This window comes from Nyctereutes procyonoides, unplaced genomic scaffold (genome assembly GCF_905146905.1).
Source record: "Nyctereutes procyonoides isolate TBG_1078 unplaced genomic scaffold, NYPRO_anot_genome, whole genome shotgun sequence".
Lineage (NCBI taxonomy): Eukaryota > Metazoa > Chordata > Mammalia > Carnivora > Canidae > Nyctereutes > Nyctereutes procyonoides.
In genome coordinates, this window is record NW_026575030.1 from 8,629,703 (window position 1) to 8,649,064 (window position 19,362).

The 19,362-nt window shown below is 35.5% G+C and overlaps 1 protein-coding gene across 4 annotated transcripts in view; it reads left to right on the forward strand.

Annotated features, from left to right (window-relative positions):
• The window catches only part of PTPN4 (protein tyrosine phosphatase non-receptor type 4), a 206,525-nt gene that overhangs the window by 87,063 nt on the left and 100,100 nt on the right, over positions 1-19,362 (forward strand). For 2 of the 4 annotated variants that reach the window (XM_055316226.1, XM_055316227.1), the window contains one exon: positions 5,589-5,696. In XM_055316226.1, the coding sequence (XP_055172201.1) occupies positions 5,677-5,696 (20 nt within the window). In that variant the 5' untranslated portion in view covers positions 5,589-5,676. Of the gene's footprint in view, positions 1-5,588; positions 5,697-18,448; positions 18,492-18,568; positions 18,669-19,362 lie in introns of all 4 variants that reach the window. The other 2 variants (XM_055316224.1, XM_055316225.1) reach the window with 2 other exon arrangements.

Here is a 19,362-nt window from a genome sequence, read left to right on the forward strand (position 1 = left end):
TGCTCAACCATTGAGCCATCCAGGCACCCCTTACCAAATATTTTTTTTTGTTGCCTTTGGCAGTCACTGTTCTACCTAATGGGGATTTTGGTACGTGTCAAGATTCCCCATCAGGTATTTCCTTACTCCTTCTTCTCATATATTTTGCTCCTTTCCTTCTGTTTATTTTGCTCTTTTTCTAGTTTTCTTTAGGAGCGAGTTCAAGCTAATATCAAGTTCTCTATCAGCTGTTTACTTATTCTTTCTTCTGACCCTGGGCATCTCATCTGCTATGGCTTCAATATTTTTTACTTTCTGTGATTGAGTCTAATACTCCCAGCTAGTACATTTCCTTTTTTTCTAATTAAAAATTTAGGTCATAAATTCCATTTTCAGCACTGCTTTAGCTATATTCCACGGTCAGATTTTGATAACGTTTTCTTTTTTCCAGTTTATTGTACTTTTTTTAATTTCCCTGAGTCCTCTTTATCCTGTGGAATATTTAAAAATGTGTTCTTTAATTTCCAAGTGTTTTGTTTCTATTTTTTTCTTCACTTTCTGTTACTGTTTTCTACTTTGATTTCATTATGATTATTAGAGCACTGATTTTAGTTTTCAATTTGGTAAGGTTTATTTAATGACCCAGGATATGGCCTATCTTAAAATGTTTCACAGACAATTGAGAAGAGTGAGTATTCCGATGCTGAGTTAGGGAATCCTTTGCGTGTCAATGTGTCTGTTAGTTGATGTATTGTTGAGTTCTTCTACATTCTTGCTAATTTTCTATGTAAGAATTCTAGCATTGCTAAATAATTGACATTGCCAGTTATATTTGTGCTTTTTCTATTTTCTAATTTTCTTCCTATTTTTATTTCATTTGTTTTCCAGCTATGTTCTTTTATGCATAAATATTTTGTAATGTCCCTTTTTTTGTCCTAGTAAAATTATTTGCTCTCAGATGTACTTTTTAAAATTAATGTTTAGATGGTATATTTTTTTCTATCCCCTTGCTTTCAATTTATATGTATCATTATATTTGAAGTTTTAAGTTTTATTTTATTTTTTTAAAGATTTTATTTATTCAGAGGAGAGAGAGAGAGAGAGAGAGAGAGAGAGAGAGAGAGAGGCAGAGACAGAGACACAGGCAGAGGGAGAAGCAGGCTCCATGCAGAGAGCCTGACGTTGGGACTCGTTCCAGGGTCTCCAGGATCACGCCCTGGGCTGCAGGCGGCGCTATACCGCTGCACCACTGGGGCTGCCCAGTTTGTTTTAAATAGTAGGTAGTTAGATCATGGTTTTTTCCTACTGTGTCAACCTCTGCCTTTTCATTCATCTGTTTAGACTATGTACTTTTATGTAATTATTCAAATGTTAAAACTTAGGTTTGTTCTTTATTACTTGTTTCTTTAATATTTCTAATTTGTTTTTTGCTTCCCTTTCTAATAGATTATGTGAACATTTTTTAGAATTTCATTTTTATTTAGTGTTTTTGAGAGTATCTTTTGCATAGCTTATTTTGATGGTTGCTCTTATTATGTTTTATATATACAAATTACAGTAGTATAGTTGATGTTTGGACAAAATGGGTTTTATGGCATGGGTCAGTTTATATGCATTTTAAAAATAAATACAGTATAGTATCATAAATGCATTTTCTTTATGGTTGTCTTAATATTTTCTATTCTTTGGTTTATATTATTGTAAGAATACTGTATGTAATACACAACATACAAAACATGTGTTAGTTGACAGTTTTGTTATCAGTAAGGCTTCTAGTCATCAGGAGGATATTACTGGTTAAGATTTTGGAGAGTCAAGAGTTAGCGCAGATTTTCAACTATGGGGCAGAGGGTGGAAGTTGGCAGCCCTAACCCCTGTGTTGTTCAAAAGTCAACTGTATATTGATAACATTTTACTGCTTTGAAGTATGGAAACCTTAACTGCCTTTAGGGCCCTTTACCCCCCACCCCCTTTATACTTGTCTTAATTTCTTTCTCTACATACATTGGGCAGCATGCCAGATAGACTTAAAATGTTTGCTTTTAACCGTCAAATATAATTTAATCCTACAAAGAAGCTTAGGCTTTTATATTTTTTCCCAGTTTCTCCCACTGGGTTGATGTTTTTGTTTTTCTAAATTTCTTCATGTTATTGTTTCCTTTCTGGCTGGAGAACTTCTTTTAGGTATTCCTATAGTGATGATCTATTGGTTATAAATTCTCTTAAATTTTCCTTTTTCTGAGAAAGTTATTATTTACCCTTCACTCCTGTATATATATTCTCTTATATTGAGAGGAACAGTGTGGATAGTTCTTTTCTAGTAGCACCTGGAAAATATTATGTACAGTTTCCTTATATCTATTCTAATTTGAATTGTCATACCCTATAGGCAAATGTCAAATTCTTTTTCTAGTTGCTTTTAAGATTTTTCCCTTTATTTATTTAAGATTATTTATTTGAGAGAGTGAGTGTGCAAGTGCAGGGAGTAACAGTGTAAAGGACAAGCAGACTCTGCACTGAGTGCAGAGCCCCAGGTTGGGCTTGGTTACATGACCTGAGGTAACAACTAGAGCCAAAACCCAAGTGTCAGACGCCCAACCAGCTGAGCTACCCAGGCATCCCTCTTTTTTTTCTTTTGTTTTTCAAGACTTTGATTATGACATGTCTTGGGGTGTATTTGTTTAGATTCACTTGGATTCTTGAATTTATGTTTTTACTTCTTGCCAAATTGGTGACAGTTTTAGCTACATAAATATTTTGTTATCCGGAAACTCTCTTCTCTTTTAGGGCCTCTAGGGACAAGACTATTGTATCTTTTTTCATTGCATCACATGTCTCTGAAGGTCTGGTTATTTTCTTCTTTTCAGTCTACTTTTTTTGGTTAGGTAATTTCTATTCATCTGTCTTGAAATTCATGGTTTCTTTTCTTATCTTCATTTTCCCACTGAGTATATTAAGTCAGTTTTTATTTCAATACTATATTTTTCAGTAATATAATTTTCTTTTGGTTCTTTTATGTCTCGTATTTCTTTGTAAAAATATGCTTTTTTTGTTTGTTTTTTTAGAATTTTCATTTCTTTTTTTTTTTTAAGATTTTATTTATTCATGAGAGAGACACAGAGAGAGGCAGACACCTGTAAGCGCAGAGAAAGAAGCAGGCTCCATGTAGGAAGCCCAATGTGGGACTTGATCGCGGGACTCAAGGATCACGCCCTGAGCTGAAGGCAGGCGCTCAACTGCTGAGCCACCCAGGCGTCCATGCAGAAATATTCTAATTAACAATTTTTCTTCTTTAAAAAAAAAAAACTGCATTCATTAATGGCTCATTGAAATGTTCTTATGATGGCTGTTTCAAAATCCTCATCAGAGAATTCTAACATCTGAGTCATGTCCATGTTGGCATCCGTTGAATTGCTTTTTGTCATTGTAGTTGAAATTATATTGGTTCTTTGTATGACAAGTGATTTTAGGTGGTATTTTTGATATTTTGGGCAATATTTTGTGAGACTCTGGATCATACTCAATCTTCTTTATTTCAGGGAGTCACCTTGGTAGCATATAGGTCCTGACCTGCTTTTCTGGGTTGTAGTTCTAATTTGGTTTCCAGAACCTTTGTATTATTATTTTGTGTATATGTTATCCAGAGACCTATCTGAAAGCTATGCATGTATTCTACTCTGTAGTTGAGTTTGTTTTTTTTTTAAATTTTTAATTTATTTATTTACGATAGTCATACAGAGAGAGAGAGAGAGGCAGAGACACAGGCAGATGGAGAAGCAGGCTCCATGCACCGGGAGCCCGACGTGGGATTCGATCCCGGGTCTCCAGGATCGCGCCCTGGGCCAAAGGCAGGCGCCAAACCGCTGCGCCACCCAGGGATCCCTGTAGTTGAGTTTTAAAACCTTTTGCTCTGTTAGTTTTGGTCAGTTTTACATGCAATTCATCATAGGTATCTTTTATTTGAAAATTTAACTGTTCCCTTTTCCTAGTTAACTTCTCTCTAAATCTTCCTTCTCCTTTCTGTTAGAGAGACATCACCTGCTATAGTGAGATGGTGATTATTGACAGTCTAGGCTTCCTTCTCACCTTCTGCTGTCACTGCTCTAGTGAGGGAAGCCAAACACTGCCTGTTGCCCATTCAGCGAAGTGGAAGTTCAACAGTATACTCCACTTCTGCTGATAGCACCACTAAGGAGTAACTATGTCTTCCAACTTGCTTTTGGTTGTCTTTATAGTCTTTCCACTGGCTCCCAGCTAGTACCAGAAGGCTCATGGAACTCTAGGCTCCCTACTTTATTTCCATGGCACTACTGGAGATGGGCTTCGTTTTTTTCCATTTGGTTTAGCAGTAGTAGAGTCAGTGCCTGGGTGGCTTAGTTGGTTAAGCACTTGACTTTTGAACACCTGGCTCTGTTCATGGTCTCAGAGTCGTGAGATTGAGCCCTGTGTTGCAGAGTCTGCTTGAGATTAAACCCCTCTCTCTCTGCCCTTCCCCCCATGTGCATGCATACTCTTTTTCCTCTCTCTCACTAATAAATTAATGAAATCTTAAAAAAAAATCTTTATTTTCTGGTCATTTGGATAGAGAAAGAAGGCTTTTTTGTTTTGGGGGGGTTTTATTTTTTAAATTCTTTATATTAAAAATTTTTTTTGGTAGGCTCCATGCCCAGCATGGAGCCCAGCTCAGAGCCCAACATGGGGCTTGAAGTCACAACCCTGAGTCCTGAGATCAAAAGTCAAGATGCTTAAGTGATTGAGCCACTCAGGCAGCCTTGAAAGCAGGCTTTTTTTGGCCTGTTTTCATCAGCACCTCTTAGCATTTCTGCGTTGTAGTATTCCCTAGAACCAAATCTATGATCAATGGGAGACGGAAACAAAACTGATTAGAGTAGAAAATAACCCATTCATTTGGAGACAAATCCATATATCTGTGGTCAACAGGCTTTTGACAAAGTTACCAAGATATATTCAGTGTGAAGAGAATAGTTTCTTCCACAAATGATGCTTGGACAACTGGATACCCACATGCAAAACAATGATGTTGCACCCCTCTCTAGGTATATATCTACTGTGTGTAAAAATAAGCTCCAAACAGCTGAGAGAACCACATGTTAAGAGCTAAAACTGTAAAACTTCTAGAAGAAAATACATAGGTAATTCTACATGACCTTGGATTTGGCAAGTAATTTGTAGATATGACACCAAAAGAAACAAAGGAATAAATTTGGCTTCACAAAAAACTAAAACTTTTGTGTATCCAAGTTATATGATCAAAACACCTACAAATGGGAGAAAATATTTGCATTCAGAATGTAAAAAGAACTTAGAGAACTCAGCAGCCAAATATTATCAACCCAGTTTTAAAAATGGGCAGAGAGGCTCAGACTTACGACCCAGAGATCAAGAGTTGCATACTCTACTGAGTTAGTCAGGCCCTCCCAAGTCAGACTATTTGTTAAGTGCTGTGTAACATGTGAAGTCTTATTCCCAATCAAGTCATTGGTATGAAAATAGTTGGCAATTTAATAGAAGGGGACACAAGTTCAGGAACTTAAAAATCTGAGAATGTATTGCCTGTCAGCGTTGATTTCCTTTTATTTTTCTTCTAGAAACATGATCAGGGGCAAGTTCTGTTGGATATAGTCTTCAAGCATCTTGATTTGACAGAGCGTGACTATTTTGGTTTACAGTTGGCTGATGATTCTACAGACAACCCAGTAAGTTTAAGCTGTTGTCTTTTGTTTCATTTCAGTGTTTCTCTGTTCATAACATAAAGTGCTTTCTAATTCATAATGTTTACTAATCTGATTAGTGAGATTTTTTTTAAGATTTTAATTAGAATTATTTTCTTTTGCCTTTGATCCTAATTTTCTTAATGTTTTAATTTGTAAAGATTTTTCCTTAAGGTTTTCATAATTGTAAGTCAGTCTATAAATCTAGTGCTAGTTTCTTTTTTTTTTTCTATCACTTTTTTTTTTAATAAATTAATTTTTATTGGTGTTCAATTTACCAACATACAGAATAACACCATAGTGCTAGTTTCTTTATGTGTCTCAGAAAACTTAGATGTAAATCTAACTCCTGATACTTGACTGAAAGAGAAAATTGGGCATAAAGTTTAAAATATTAATGCAGTATTAAAATATTGAAGGTAAAATATTTTTAAATGTTAATATATCTTAGCCTTACATAAATTAACCTCCATTAAAATGATATGAGTTTTTTGTCATTCATGGCAATCTGTCTCTAACTAAAATTCTTTTTTTTTTTTTTTAAAGATTTATTTATTTATGATAGAGAGAGAGAGGCAGAGACACAGGAGGAGGGAGAAGCAGGCCCATGCCGGGAGCCTGATGTGGGACTCGATCCCGGGACTCCAGGATTGCGCCCTGGGCCAAAGGCAGATGCTAAACCGCTGAGCCACCCAGGGATCCCCTCTAACTAAAATTCTTAATTTGTTAAATGTAAATTTTCCATTAGAAAGATTCAAAGGAGACCATCCGAAATGAGATAGAGATTAAATTTCAGAGCTCTACAGTTCTTAGGCATTAAGTTACTTATATTGTTACTAATTCTTTAATAGTTGCAGTTCTGATTCTTTTTGTTGGAAAAATAACATAATAGAAAATAGAAGATACCATGTGATGAATAACAGAAATGTTGAATTCTTTGAAAATTTATATGCTTTAAAAGATAGGGTCTTTTACAAAAGAACATGATATTCTTTTGATTAGTACCGGAGAGTGACTGTTTTGAAGGAAACTTTCTGTATATATAGTTTATGAAGTTGGGAGGCTGAACAAATGGTTCTGGATTAGTGCTTTAGAAATTGGTTTGTAAGGGCATATTAATAGAATGGCTATAGAAAATACTATGTGAAAGGTAGTGTTTCTCTCTATCTCTTGTCTTGTTCTATCACTTTCATAGTCAGAATCCTAGGTTTCTGATGAATGGTTAATAGGAAGTAAATAGGAAGTGTTAAATATTACTTTTTTCTTGGTATCATTTACTGGGTTTGTATGAAAAACTATTAGAATAATGTGGATAAAAGAAAGCAAGAGGCAGCTAGTCTCAATGGAAAGAAGTCATTTTGTACTGAACTGAAATAAAAACAAGCTTTCCCTATAAGTTGATGCCTTCACCAGAGACTGGAGCTTCTACACAGGCCTAAAGGAGGAGTATTATTTCTTGATAAATAAACAAATGTGAAAATGGAAGTGAGTAGAAATGTCAGTAATGCTACCTTTCCCAGAAAGATAAATTGTGAGCCAGGCAAATTCCCCAGAGGTGTCTGCTATACCTCACTGTGTGCAATGTTGAGCTTTTAAAACAACAAAAAAAAACACAATTCTTAGATTATCTTGCTGACAGTTCTAGGTCCAACCTTCTAGCCGGAAGTGTGTCTGTAAATTGATCAGAGAAGTGATAAGACAACAAAGGAGAAAGAGGAGCTACTCATTACCGTTGTCTCTGCCACGTGTGTGAAAAACCATCACTTGTGACACAGTATTCTAGAAGGGCTAATATTGAGAACACATATATTATAGGAGATAATAATCCTGTTACATAAGCTTGTATACAGGAAGACATTTTTATTCTAAGGCAATTACAGCAGGATGAATATGGGGAACCAGAGGTATTTTTAGCTGAGTTAATCTTTTTGCAGTCCGCTGCTTTTTCTTATTTTGTCTTACTTTTCTCTAGTGAGCTTTCCTTCCCAAAGATATATTTCTACATCCAAGGGTCCAATTGCTAAGGATCTAAAATAATTCTTCACCAAAATTTAGATTTAAAATTTCAAAGACCCAGAAGAAGTCTTAGAGATTATCTTGTCTGGCATCCTATTTTTCATGAGAAATTATCCAAGTCCAATGAAATAAAACCCAAGTTTCTTGCTGGCATTAATGAAACTAGTCTTGGGTCTCACAACTCCCCCTGCAGGTCTTTTCCACATTACTACAATTTCAGTATTTAAATATTCAGAAGAATCTATGAAATGCTAAAAGGAAGGATGTACAGAGCACAAATGTTTTTAGTAATGCCCTGTTTCTGATTGTTAATATGAAAAAACATCAAGACTTTGGGGATAATTAGTAGACTGACAGAGGGATGCCATTCTGAAAAAGAGAAAGAAGTAAGGGGGTAGCATTTATAAAACATCTATTGTGGACTTGTTTGTAAACCAAATTCTCATAAATAGATGCACAGAACTTATAAAAAATGAACGTGTTGAGGAGAGGAGATATCCATGCAATAAAATTTCCAGCGGCAATCAAAAGGAATTTGATTATGTTCTAGAAGAATTAATTCTTGTCACTTGTTAGTTCAGAGTTTTTTTCATTTCACAGTTTAGTTAAGATATATTTCTGTGTGTATGTCTATGTATATATGTATACATGTATGGTATATGTTAGGTATATATGTATGTGTTGTGTGTGTGTTTATAATAGTTTTAGAGGATCAGGGATAATATTCTCTTAGGCACATAAACATTGAAATTAATTTAATTGGACTTAAAATTGATAAACAAAAAAAACTAATGTTTTATTGTGATCTTATGCATAACAAATATGGACTCCTAGTAGGATATCCTTTTCTTCAGAATCTTTCTGGGTGTTGAATTCCAGTACAACAAACAAAATCAATTAAAAACTTTGACTTTTCAAAATTTCTTCTGTTTTTATTAATACCTATGTATCACAGCTTTAGCTCTTAGCATATAACATATGGTTTTATAGTAGTATTCAGTGAATGTTTATTGAGGGAGCAAATTAATAATGTGGTTACAATTCATTATGCATAATTTCTCTCTTTTTAAAAAAGATTTTATTTATTTACTTGAGAGCAAGGTAGAGAGAGCATTAGAGAACATGAGCTGGGCTGGGGAAGAAGCAGATGGAGAGGGAAAGGCAGACTATCTGCTTAGCAGGGAACCTGACCAGGGGCTCAATCCCAGGACCCTAAAGATTATGACCTGAGCTGAAGACAGATGCTAAACCTACTGAGACACCCAGGCCCCCTCATAATTTCTTTATAAACACTTACAGATGGCTCTACCTTATTGGCCATTATCATTGCAATAATCATTGGAACCCTCTAATTACATTATTCATGTGCATTTACTTTTTTATTTTTTTGGTTTTTGTCCCTAAAGTGAAGTAGTGTCATTCAGTGTGGGACAGAGCTTAGATTATCAACTACTGTTGACTTGTTCTTTCTTTTTAAAAAATATATATTTTATTTATTTACTCTTGGGAGACACAGAGAAATAGAGGCAAAGACATAGGCAGAGGGAGAAGCAGGCTCCCTATGAGGAGACTGGTGCAGGACTTGATTCCAGGACCCCGGAATCACGACCTGAGCCAAAGGCAGATGTCTACCACTAAGCCCACCCAGGTGCCCCATTGACTTGTTCTTTCTGCATCAGAAGGATGACTTCTGATACTTTGTGTTGTAGTTATGATCTTTTACTGTTTCCTGCTGTTTCCATATTCCCTAATCTTGTGGCTTTCAAACCTGACTTACATCAGAATCACCTGGATACTTCTTAAAATACAGATTTCTGGGCTCTAAGAGTTTCTGATTCAGAAAGTCTGGTGTGAAGCTCAATAACTTGCAGTGCAAACAAGTTCCCTTTATGATAATGCTGCTAGTCCAGGGAACCATGTCTTGAAAATTACTGCTCTAACCCAATAGGCTAAGATTAATGAAATAAGAAATAATTACGCTTCAACATTATTAGATGCAACATATAATAATATAAGCACAGAATACTTTATTATTTTTTAAAGATTTTATTTATTCGCGAGAGATCCAGAGAGAGAGAGAGAAGCAGAGACAAAGGCAGAGGGAGAAGCAGGCCCCTTGAAGGGAGCCCAATATGGGACTCCATCCTGGGATTGCAGGATCATGCTCTGAGCTGAAGGCAGACGCCCAACCAGTGAGCCATCCATGCGCCCCAGCACATTTTAGGCGCCCCAGAATATTTTAATAATAACACAGCAGGTTTTATCAGGCAATTGTGTAACTTCCTTTTTTTTTAAATACTACATTTTATAAGGTAAAAATTAACTTGCATATATGAGACATTTTGAAGATTTAATAAGACTCTACAAAGTGAAAAAAATGAAGTTAAATTTGAGAAGATACAAACAGAGCTCCAGGTCTAAATTGAAACTCCTTCAGTATTTGATAGAATTTTGATGATGAAATACTCATCCCTAATAGCTGTCTCTTCTTTTTTTTATTGAGATATGATTGACATGTAACATAATATTAGTTTCAGGTGTAGAACATAATGACTCTATATTTGTGTATATTATGAAATTATTACCGCAGTTACGTATGGTTAACATCCATCACCATACTATTGCAAATTTTATACTTGTGATGAACTTTTAAAATCTATTCTCTTAGCAACTTTCAAATATACAGTATATTAACTGTCATTAATATAAAATGGTAACTATAGTCACTATGTCATATTACATTCTCTAGGACTTGCAGTTATAAAATAACTGGAAATACATACGGTTTGACTCCCTTTACCATTTCATCCATGCACTACGGGCCACCCCTGGCAGCCACCTATCTGTTCAAGAATTCAGCATTTTGGTTGGGTTTCTGTTTGTGTTTTGTGTTTTTAGGTTCCCAGAAGTGAGATCATAATGGTATTTGTTTTTCTCTGTCTGGTTCATTTTCTTTAGCATAATACCCTCAGAAGTCCATACAAGTTGTCACAAATGGCAAGATACCCTTCTTTATTATGGTTTGGTAATATTCCTGTGTGTGTGTGTGTGTGTGTGTGTGTGTGTGCGCTGTGCGCGCGCATGTGCATATACACATCCTATCTTTTTGTCCATTCATCCAGCAGTGGATACTTAGGTTATACTTCTGTATCTTGGCTGTTGTAAAATAATGCTCCAGTGAATACTAGGATGCAGATATCTTTTCAAGTTAGTGTTTAGGGGGCACCTGGGTGGCTCAGTGTTTGAGCATCTGCCTCTGGCTCAAGTCGGAATTGTGGATCCTGGAATTGTGGCCTGCATCAGGCTTCCTGCAGAGAACCTGCTTCCCCTCTGCCTAAGTCTGTGCCTCTGTCTCTCATGAATTAATAATTAAAATCTTAAAAAAAAAAAAGTTAGTGTTTGGTTTCCTTTGGATAAGATTCAGAGTGGAATTGCTTGATCATATAGAAATTCTATTTTTAATTTTTTTCAGGCATCTCCATACTGTTTTGCATAATGGCTGCAGCAGTTAACATTCCCACTAACAGTGCACAAAAGTGTTATCCTTTATCTCCACATCCTCACCAACACTTGGTATTTCTTGTTTAAGCCAATGTTTTCTTATTAAGTTTCTGTCTAGATGATCTGCTTACTTGATAATAGTTGGATATTAAAGTCCCCTAATATCATTGTATTGTCTATTTCTTCCTTTAAGTCTGTTAATGCTTGCTTTATATGTTTATGTGCTTTGTGTTAGGTGCATAAATATTTACAAATTTTATATCCTGTTAGATTGACCCCTTAGTCATTATATAATAACTATGTCTCTTATGGAAATCTTTGTCTTAAAGTCTATTTTGTCTTATATAAGTATAGCTACCCAGGTTTCTTTCGGTTTCCATTTTGCATGTGTTGTGGTTTGAAGGTGGGGTTCAGAACTTATGGTCAAGAAAGAATTCTTAGACATCTTTGGTGCAAGGTGGTTTTTATCGAAGCCCAGGGGCAGGACCAGTGTGCAAAAATAGCTGTTGCCCTATTTCTGCCCTGAGATTTTGAGGAGCAACTTAATATATTTTTAAATTGGGGGAAGTAAAGATTAAGGGAAGTTTCCAAAAGGACTTTCATATGCTAACGAAGACTCACAGTATGCTGGAGGCCTAGGTTTTGTCAAGCTTAGGTTGTTTTTCCCTCTAGCAAAGCATTAAGCATTAAGACAGTTGCAAATTTCCTGGTCATACTATGTGGTCCTCAAGTATTTGTCAATGGGCTGCAGGGTATAAGAAAATTTAATTTTATATGCATTTCCTTCTGCCTTTGTTCCCAACATCAATGGAATATTTTTTCCATGCCTTCATCTTTAGTCTATGTATCCTTCCCTATGAAGCAAGTCTCTTGTAGGTAGCATATAGATGGGTTTTATTTTCTTTCTTTGCAATTTGATGATTTTTGTAGTGGTATGGTTAGATTCCTTTCTCTTTATTTTTATATATCGACTATAGGTTTTTCTATGTAGTTATCATGAAGCTTACATAAAGCAACTTATCCTTATAAGTGTTTTAAGTTGATAACAGTTTACATGTTTTTAACTTGTGTATCCAGTAACAAATTACTGATTATAGTTATTTTTATTAGTTCTATCTTTTAACCTTTATACTAGCTTAATATGTAATTACTCCACCACCTTTACAACGTTAGATTATTCTGAATTTTACTGCATATTTACTTTTACCAGTGAGATTTATACTTTCCTGTTTTCTTGTTGCTAATTAGTACCCTTTCATTTCAGTTTAAAGAAGTACCTTTAACCTTTATCTTAAGGCTAGTCCAGTGGTGATGAACTAAAGTAGCTTTTGCTTGTCTGGATAACGCTTGATCACTGTTTCAATTCTGAAGGCAGTTCTGCATTCAGAGTATTTTTGGTTGTCAGTTTCATTCAGCAGTTTGACTATGCCCTCGTCTTCTGGCCTGCAAAGTTTCTGCTAAAAAATCTGACAATTTTACTAGATTTCCTTTGTATGTAACAAGTTGTTTTTTTCTTGCTGCTTTTAAGATTCTCTCCTTGAAAAAAAAATGTGTCCTGCAGTGGGTCTCTTTAGGTTCCTCTTATTTGGAACTCTGTGATTTTTTTGGATCTGGTTGTCTATTTCCTTCCCCAGGTTAGGATAGCTTTCAGCCATTATTTCTTCAAATAAGTTTTCTGCTCCTTTCTGTCTCTTTTCTACTGTGGGAGCCCTATGGAATGAATACTGAACGGCTAGAGGTTGTCTCATAAGTCCTTTAAGCTATCTTTCTTCTGTTTCATCTAAATCTGATGTTGATATTGTATTAGGCAAAAAAAAAAATCTGCTCTTGAACCATTGTAATGTATGTTTCAGTTCAGATATTGTGTTCTTCAGTTCTGTGATTGTGAGGAGGTAGGTGGTTAAAAACTCTCTTCACTTGGTAGAGTCCTGTGGTGGGGCCTAGTGCCAGTGGTCACCAGAGCCAAGCAATCTGTTAGGTGTCTCCTGGGCAGCAGTTGAAAAAATCAGGGTGCCAGACAAGGAATATGTAAGTTCCTTTCCAAAAGATACCAGTGATGTGGAGTGAGGCAGAGGGAAAGTGCAAAGATGGCACCTGCTGGTCTCCCATCTTCGGAGAGTGTTTCATTAGGTGCCCCAGATGTATATTAAATTAGATTTCTTCCCCTTAGGCCCATCCTTTAAGATAAGCAAGTAAGTCTCTCTGCAGAAAGTCTGGGCACTTTTAAGTTGGCTGCCTCTACTCTCCCCTGGGGTCGGTGAGTTTGCATTAAGCCTTTAAGAACTGTTTCTTGGTTTACTCCAGTCTTGGGAGTCTTGTGGTCACAGGCTCTACTTGATTTTCAAAGCTGGAGGTTTTGGGCAGTCATCTGTCAGGTGCAGGTGTTAAAAGTTGGAGCATCAGATGTGTGGTTCAAACCCTTTGCTCTTCAAGGAGAAGCTTGGGATTGTGAGTTCCCTCCTCATTATGGGTTACCATGATGGGGGTGAGGTTTATGGTGAGATTGTGTCTTGGCCTGTCCTTCCAACTTGGACGTGAGTTTTTTTCTCTTTCACCCAATGGGAGGAAGTCACTCATCTAGTTTGGGGGTTCCATATGTAGCTTTTAGATTCAGTGTGTCCATGGGATGAGGTGAGTCTAGGGTTCTCCTATATTGCTGTCTTAAACCAAAACATCCCTATTAGCTATTAATACTTGATAGGTATTAATCACTTTTAATAAGGTACTACATTTTAAATTCATATATATTGCATTACAAACAATGAAGACTCTTATCTCTGATACAGCATATTCAATCAGTAGAGCAATTTTAGGCACAGCAGATTATGGTGTCTGACTATAGGTAATGACATAATTTTAGTGCTCATTTATATAGGAACAAAATTAGAGGGATTACAATACTTGTTTCTAAGATGTAGTAAAAAAGGAAAAATGTGCTGTGAGCAGTTCCACTCCCAGTATGTACCCAGACATGAAAACATGTCCACACACAAAAGTTAGTTCTTGGATGTTCTTAGCAGCATTATTCATAATAGCTGAAAAGTGGAAACACTTGTGTCTACCATCTGATGATAACCAAGTTGTATATTTGTACAATAGAATATAATTTATCAGTTACAGTAGAATATAATTTATCAATTAAAAGGAATTACATATCTCTTTATACCTAATAGGATGGGTGTACTTAAAAAGACAACAGCAAGTATTGATGAGGATACAAAGAAATTGGAACCCTTTGACATAGATCATGGAAATGTGATATATTGCAGGCCACTATGGATATAAATTTGGCAGTTCCTTAAAAGGTTAAATATAGAATTAAATATAGAATTATCATAATACCAATCTTAGACATACACTGGAGAGAATTGATTGTCACATGTTCACACAAAATTGTTCATAGCAGTGTAATTCACGAGAGCATAAAGGTAGAAAAGGGCTAAATGTCAGCTATAAAATGGAATGAGGTACTGTTAAATGCCACAACATGGATAAACCTTGAAAACATTATACTAAAGGAAAGAAGCTAGACACACAAGACCACCTGTTGTATGATTACATTCATATGAAATGTCCAAAATAATAAAATCCATAGAGACAGTAAGTACTTGCTAGGGGCTGTGGGTAGGAGGTCATTGAGACCGACTGCTAATAGGTATGGAATTTCTTTGGGGTGATGCAAGTATTATTTAGTATTGGTGGTTATACAACATAGTGAATACCCTCAAGTACACTGAAGTATACATTTTTTAAATGGTGAATTTTATACTGTGTGAAATATATCTCAGTAAGTAATTCTGCATAAAATAATGCTAGGTCTCTGGTCAATTACATTTTATATTTGATAAATATTGCTAAGTTGTCCTACATTGAGATGGTATAATTTTTATTCTCATCAGCTATGTACATGTGCCTGTTTCCACATTCTGGGAGCCATTGTGGTATGGCATTAAATTTTTAATCTTTGCCAGTGTGTTAATGCTGAAAAATGAAAATCTAATGTGGGTTACTTCTATATTTCTCTAATTATGATCAAGAGAGAATATTTTATCTTAAATATTATGTACATTTCCTGTGAATTTTCTGTTCTTACTCATTATCCATATTTCTATTAGTGTTGGGTTTTTTCTTATTTGTAGAATTTATTTTTTTTAAAGATTGTGTTTATTTGAGAGAGAGAAACAGAGAAAGCATGAGCAGGGGTAGGGGCAGGAGGAGCTGATCAGGGAGTCTGATAGAGGACTGGATCTTAGGATGCTGGGATCAAAGGTAGATGCTTAACTGACTGAGACACCCGGGCACCCCATAGGACTTCTCTATAACTTCTCTATATGTTCTCTGTTTTCCCACTTTTTCTTTTGACTTGATGATGTGTTTTTACTAGGAACAGTATCTTTAGTGTCCAGTAGTACTGATTCCAGCATTGTTTCATCTTCATGGTCTAAGCCAAGAACCTAAATCCTATCTCATTGACGTTATTGATGAGTTGATTAAATTTCCCAGGACTTGTTATTGTACTCCTTCTAAGCTTTGTCAGCTTAATACATCTACATTTTAATACATCTAGTACATCTTAATACATCTTAACTTAATACATCTATATGTAAATGTGTTTATATTTCTGATACTGTTTTAGAATATTTTAAGGGAGAACTGAATGTGGAAGATAGGCTTTAAATAGATTACCCAAGTCCAAATTTTGAGTATAGACAAGCATTAAGATGAAGGTAATTTATGACTTTGTCTAGAAAACATGAAGAATGAAATCACCTTAATATATAGATAGTTTGGAAGGTGGATAAATGGGTGGATATACAGGCGAAACGAATTTGTGAAGTAAGGGTGAAAACTGATTATTGATGCAGAAACAGATTCCCCTCGCCCATGCCAACTGTTGAGCCATTTAGCAGGTTTAGTCAGTCCTTCACCAAATTTTTTTTTAAGGTTTTATTTATTTATTTGACAGAGCACAAGCTGGGGCGAGTGGCAGATGGAGAGAGTGGGAGAAACAGGCTCCTCACTGTGCGGGGAGCCCAACATGGGGCTCAATCCCAGGACCCTGATATCGTGACCTGAGCTGAAGCAGACACTTAACTGACAGCCACTCAGGCACCCCACCAAATTTTTTAGTACAAATTATATGCCATGCCCTATGCATGTGCTTACTCTCTGCTTTGAACAAATCAGATTTTATCCTTTAACCTCATGGAATTCATCATCTAATGAAAGAGATGGCAATAAAAAGGGCAAATAAACATTATGATTAAGAGAATGTTATGAGGGGCACCTGAGTGGCTCAGTGGTTGAGCACCTGCCTTTGCATCAGGTTGTGATTCTGTGATCCTGCATTGGAGTCCCACATCAGGCTCCCCACAGGGAACTTGATTCTCTCATTTTCTTTATGTCTGCCTCTCTTTCTGTGTCTCTCACGAATAAATAAATAAATAAATAAATAATAATAAATAAATAAAATCTTAAAAAAAAGAAAGAAAATGTTATATAAGAAATTAATATTCCTTACCCACTCATAGAAAATAACCAAGGAAATAGGAGGTTTGTGACATACTTTTGGTAATCAGTGAAGTCCTTTCCAAGGAGGTAGCATTTAAGCTGAGACTTAGAAGTTAATAAGAATCAGCCATGGGAAATAGGAGAAGGACATTCTATGCATGAGGAAACTTCTAATTGAAGACCCTAACTTGGCATCTATGAGAAACAGACAAGAGGCAGTTGTGGCTGGAGTTTAGTAATTTGAGGTAAGAAGTGATTATGCAAGCCCTAGTAGGGGCTTTGGACCTTGTGTTGAGAAAGAGCTTTAAGCAAAGGAGTAATGTGTTCTGAAAGAGGAATCTAGCTTTGGAATGGAGAATAAAGAACGTGGTAAGAAAAGAAGCAAGGACAACAATTAAGAGGCTATAGCTAGGGGCTCCTGGGTGGTGCTGTAGTTTATGCACCTAACTCTTGGTTTCAGCTCCGGTTGTGATCATGGGTCATGGGATTGAACCTCTCATCAGAGAGATTGGGAATCTCTCTCCCAGCCTTCCTTTCCTTCTCCCTGCTGCGTGCACATGTGCACTGTTTTCTCTGTGTCTAAAGTAAATCATCTTTTTTTGTTATTTTTAAATAAGCTATGGCCAGAGCTATCTCAGACATAAAGATGATGGCAGAATGGATAAAGAAGATCTATTAAATTCAAAGTATATTTGAAAGGTAGAATTAGCTGGATTTGATGTGTTGGATGTTGTGGATAATGAAAAGGAAAGACTTTTGAATTACTCTTAGCCATTTGTTATTAAAATCTATGTGCCCTGCTTGGAATCAAGTATGGGTGGTAGAGTATGGTTATACATAATGATACATAAGTTGATATTTATGTAGTGCTTTCAAACTACTGCCACATCTAATACACATTTTGGGTTCTTTAATTTTTTTAACTGAAACATGTTGGCAGTCTGAATTTAGCTATAGTTTTCCTTAAGTAGAGCTTAATTGGCATTCAGATATTGAGACTACTTAAAATTCTCACACCTTTTAGTACTTCCCCAAACTAAACATTATCTCTTACAAAATCAGGGTGGAGATTTTTTTGGGGGAAGGGGAGATAGTTTTATTTTTTAAGGAATAGGGTAGAAATTAGAAAATTTTTCTTAAGATTTGGGATGCTTAGGTGGCATAGTTGGTTGAACATCTGACTCTTGATCTCAGCTCAGGTCTTAATCTCAGGGTTGTGAGTTCAAGCCGTGCATTGGGCTCCATTTTGGGTGTGGAGCCTACTTTTTAAAAAGTGAAAAAAATTTTTTTTTCTTAGGAGTGTATTTTCTTGATGTGTAGCTAGATTTTGTCTGAATGAGAATATAAGGTCAACTATATTTTTATGAAAGATGTCAAGAATTTTAAAAACTTGCCACACTATTATATATTAACAGAAATCACTTTAGATTGCTATTTAGGATTTTTCCTTCTGGAATAGAGTTTATTGCATACTATAGAATTTCATGGGAAATTTAAATAAAAAATTTAGAGTTCCCACAAATACATTCAATACTTTCTAGTAGAATTTTATTAACTTAATATGAGTATCTGTAAATTGATTATTTTTTCCTAGACTGTTTTCACAATGCAGTTTTTAGTATTGATCTTAAAATGTTATAGATTTATAAACATTGATGTATTAGTTCATCAAGGAAAAAAGAAATCAGTCTTATTTATTTATTTTTCAGAGGTGGCTGGATCCAAACAAACCAATAAGGAAGCAGCTAAAGAGTGAGCATACACACTTACTTGACATTTTGCAACTATACGTTATAAAGATAAAGGATTAATATAATCTGATTAATTAGAACTGCTCTTATTAATTCTAGGAGGATCTCCTTACAGTTTGAACTTTAGAGTCAAATTTTTTGTAAGTGACCCCAACAAGTTACAAGAAGAATACACAAGGTGGGTTTATGGAGCATATTCTTCCTGAAAATATTGTCAAAACTATGAAATTTTGAAAAATTTTTTTGAAATTCTTTAGGCAGAAAAAAATTATCATGGTGTAATTCTGAGATTCCCAGCCATCACATGGAATGGGTTATAGATCTTTTATGTTTCCTTTCCTCTTGGATGGCTGGGAGGGCTTTAGGAGATTGGAGTTCCAGGGCCACCCCATGTATCCACAAGCTGCCTTTTGAACCGTATCAAATCAGAATTTTCTACTTGTAAAAAAAAAAAATGGTTAAGAATCACTGGTATAACTAGTTGAGGTAATCAGATGATATTGTAATTGTATCCAAGTGATGCTGCATAGTGAGAATTGTGTCTGCTGGTTTATGTAAAAGCATATTTATATGCTTTTTTTATTTCCATTGAGGAGAACATAGAATTTGGAAAATATATAACCATTATGTGCAGGAGTAATGGTCAACAGGTACTTTTTTTTCACTATGAAAATGCAATCTGTAGTTCCCTTTTGCTAAGATTCAAATTCTTTTTTTTCTTTTTCTCCTCCACTCTCACCATTTTCCTTAACAGTATAATTAACATATAGTGTTGTGAGTTTCAGGTAAGCAGGTGCCTTTTTATAAAAAATTGTTGACAGGGAGTACACTAGCACATTCAGTTCTTTAAGTGCTAACTTTATTGGCAATTT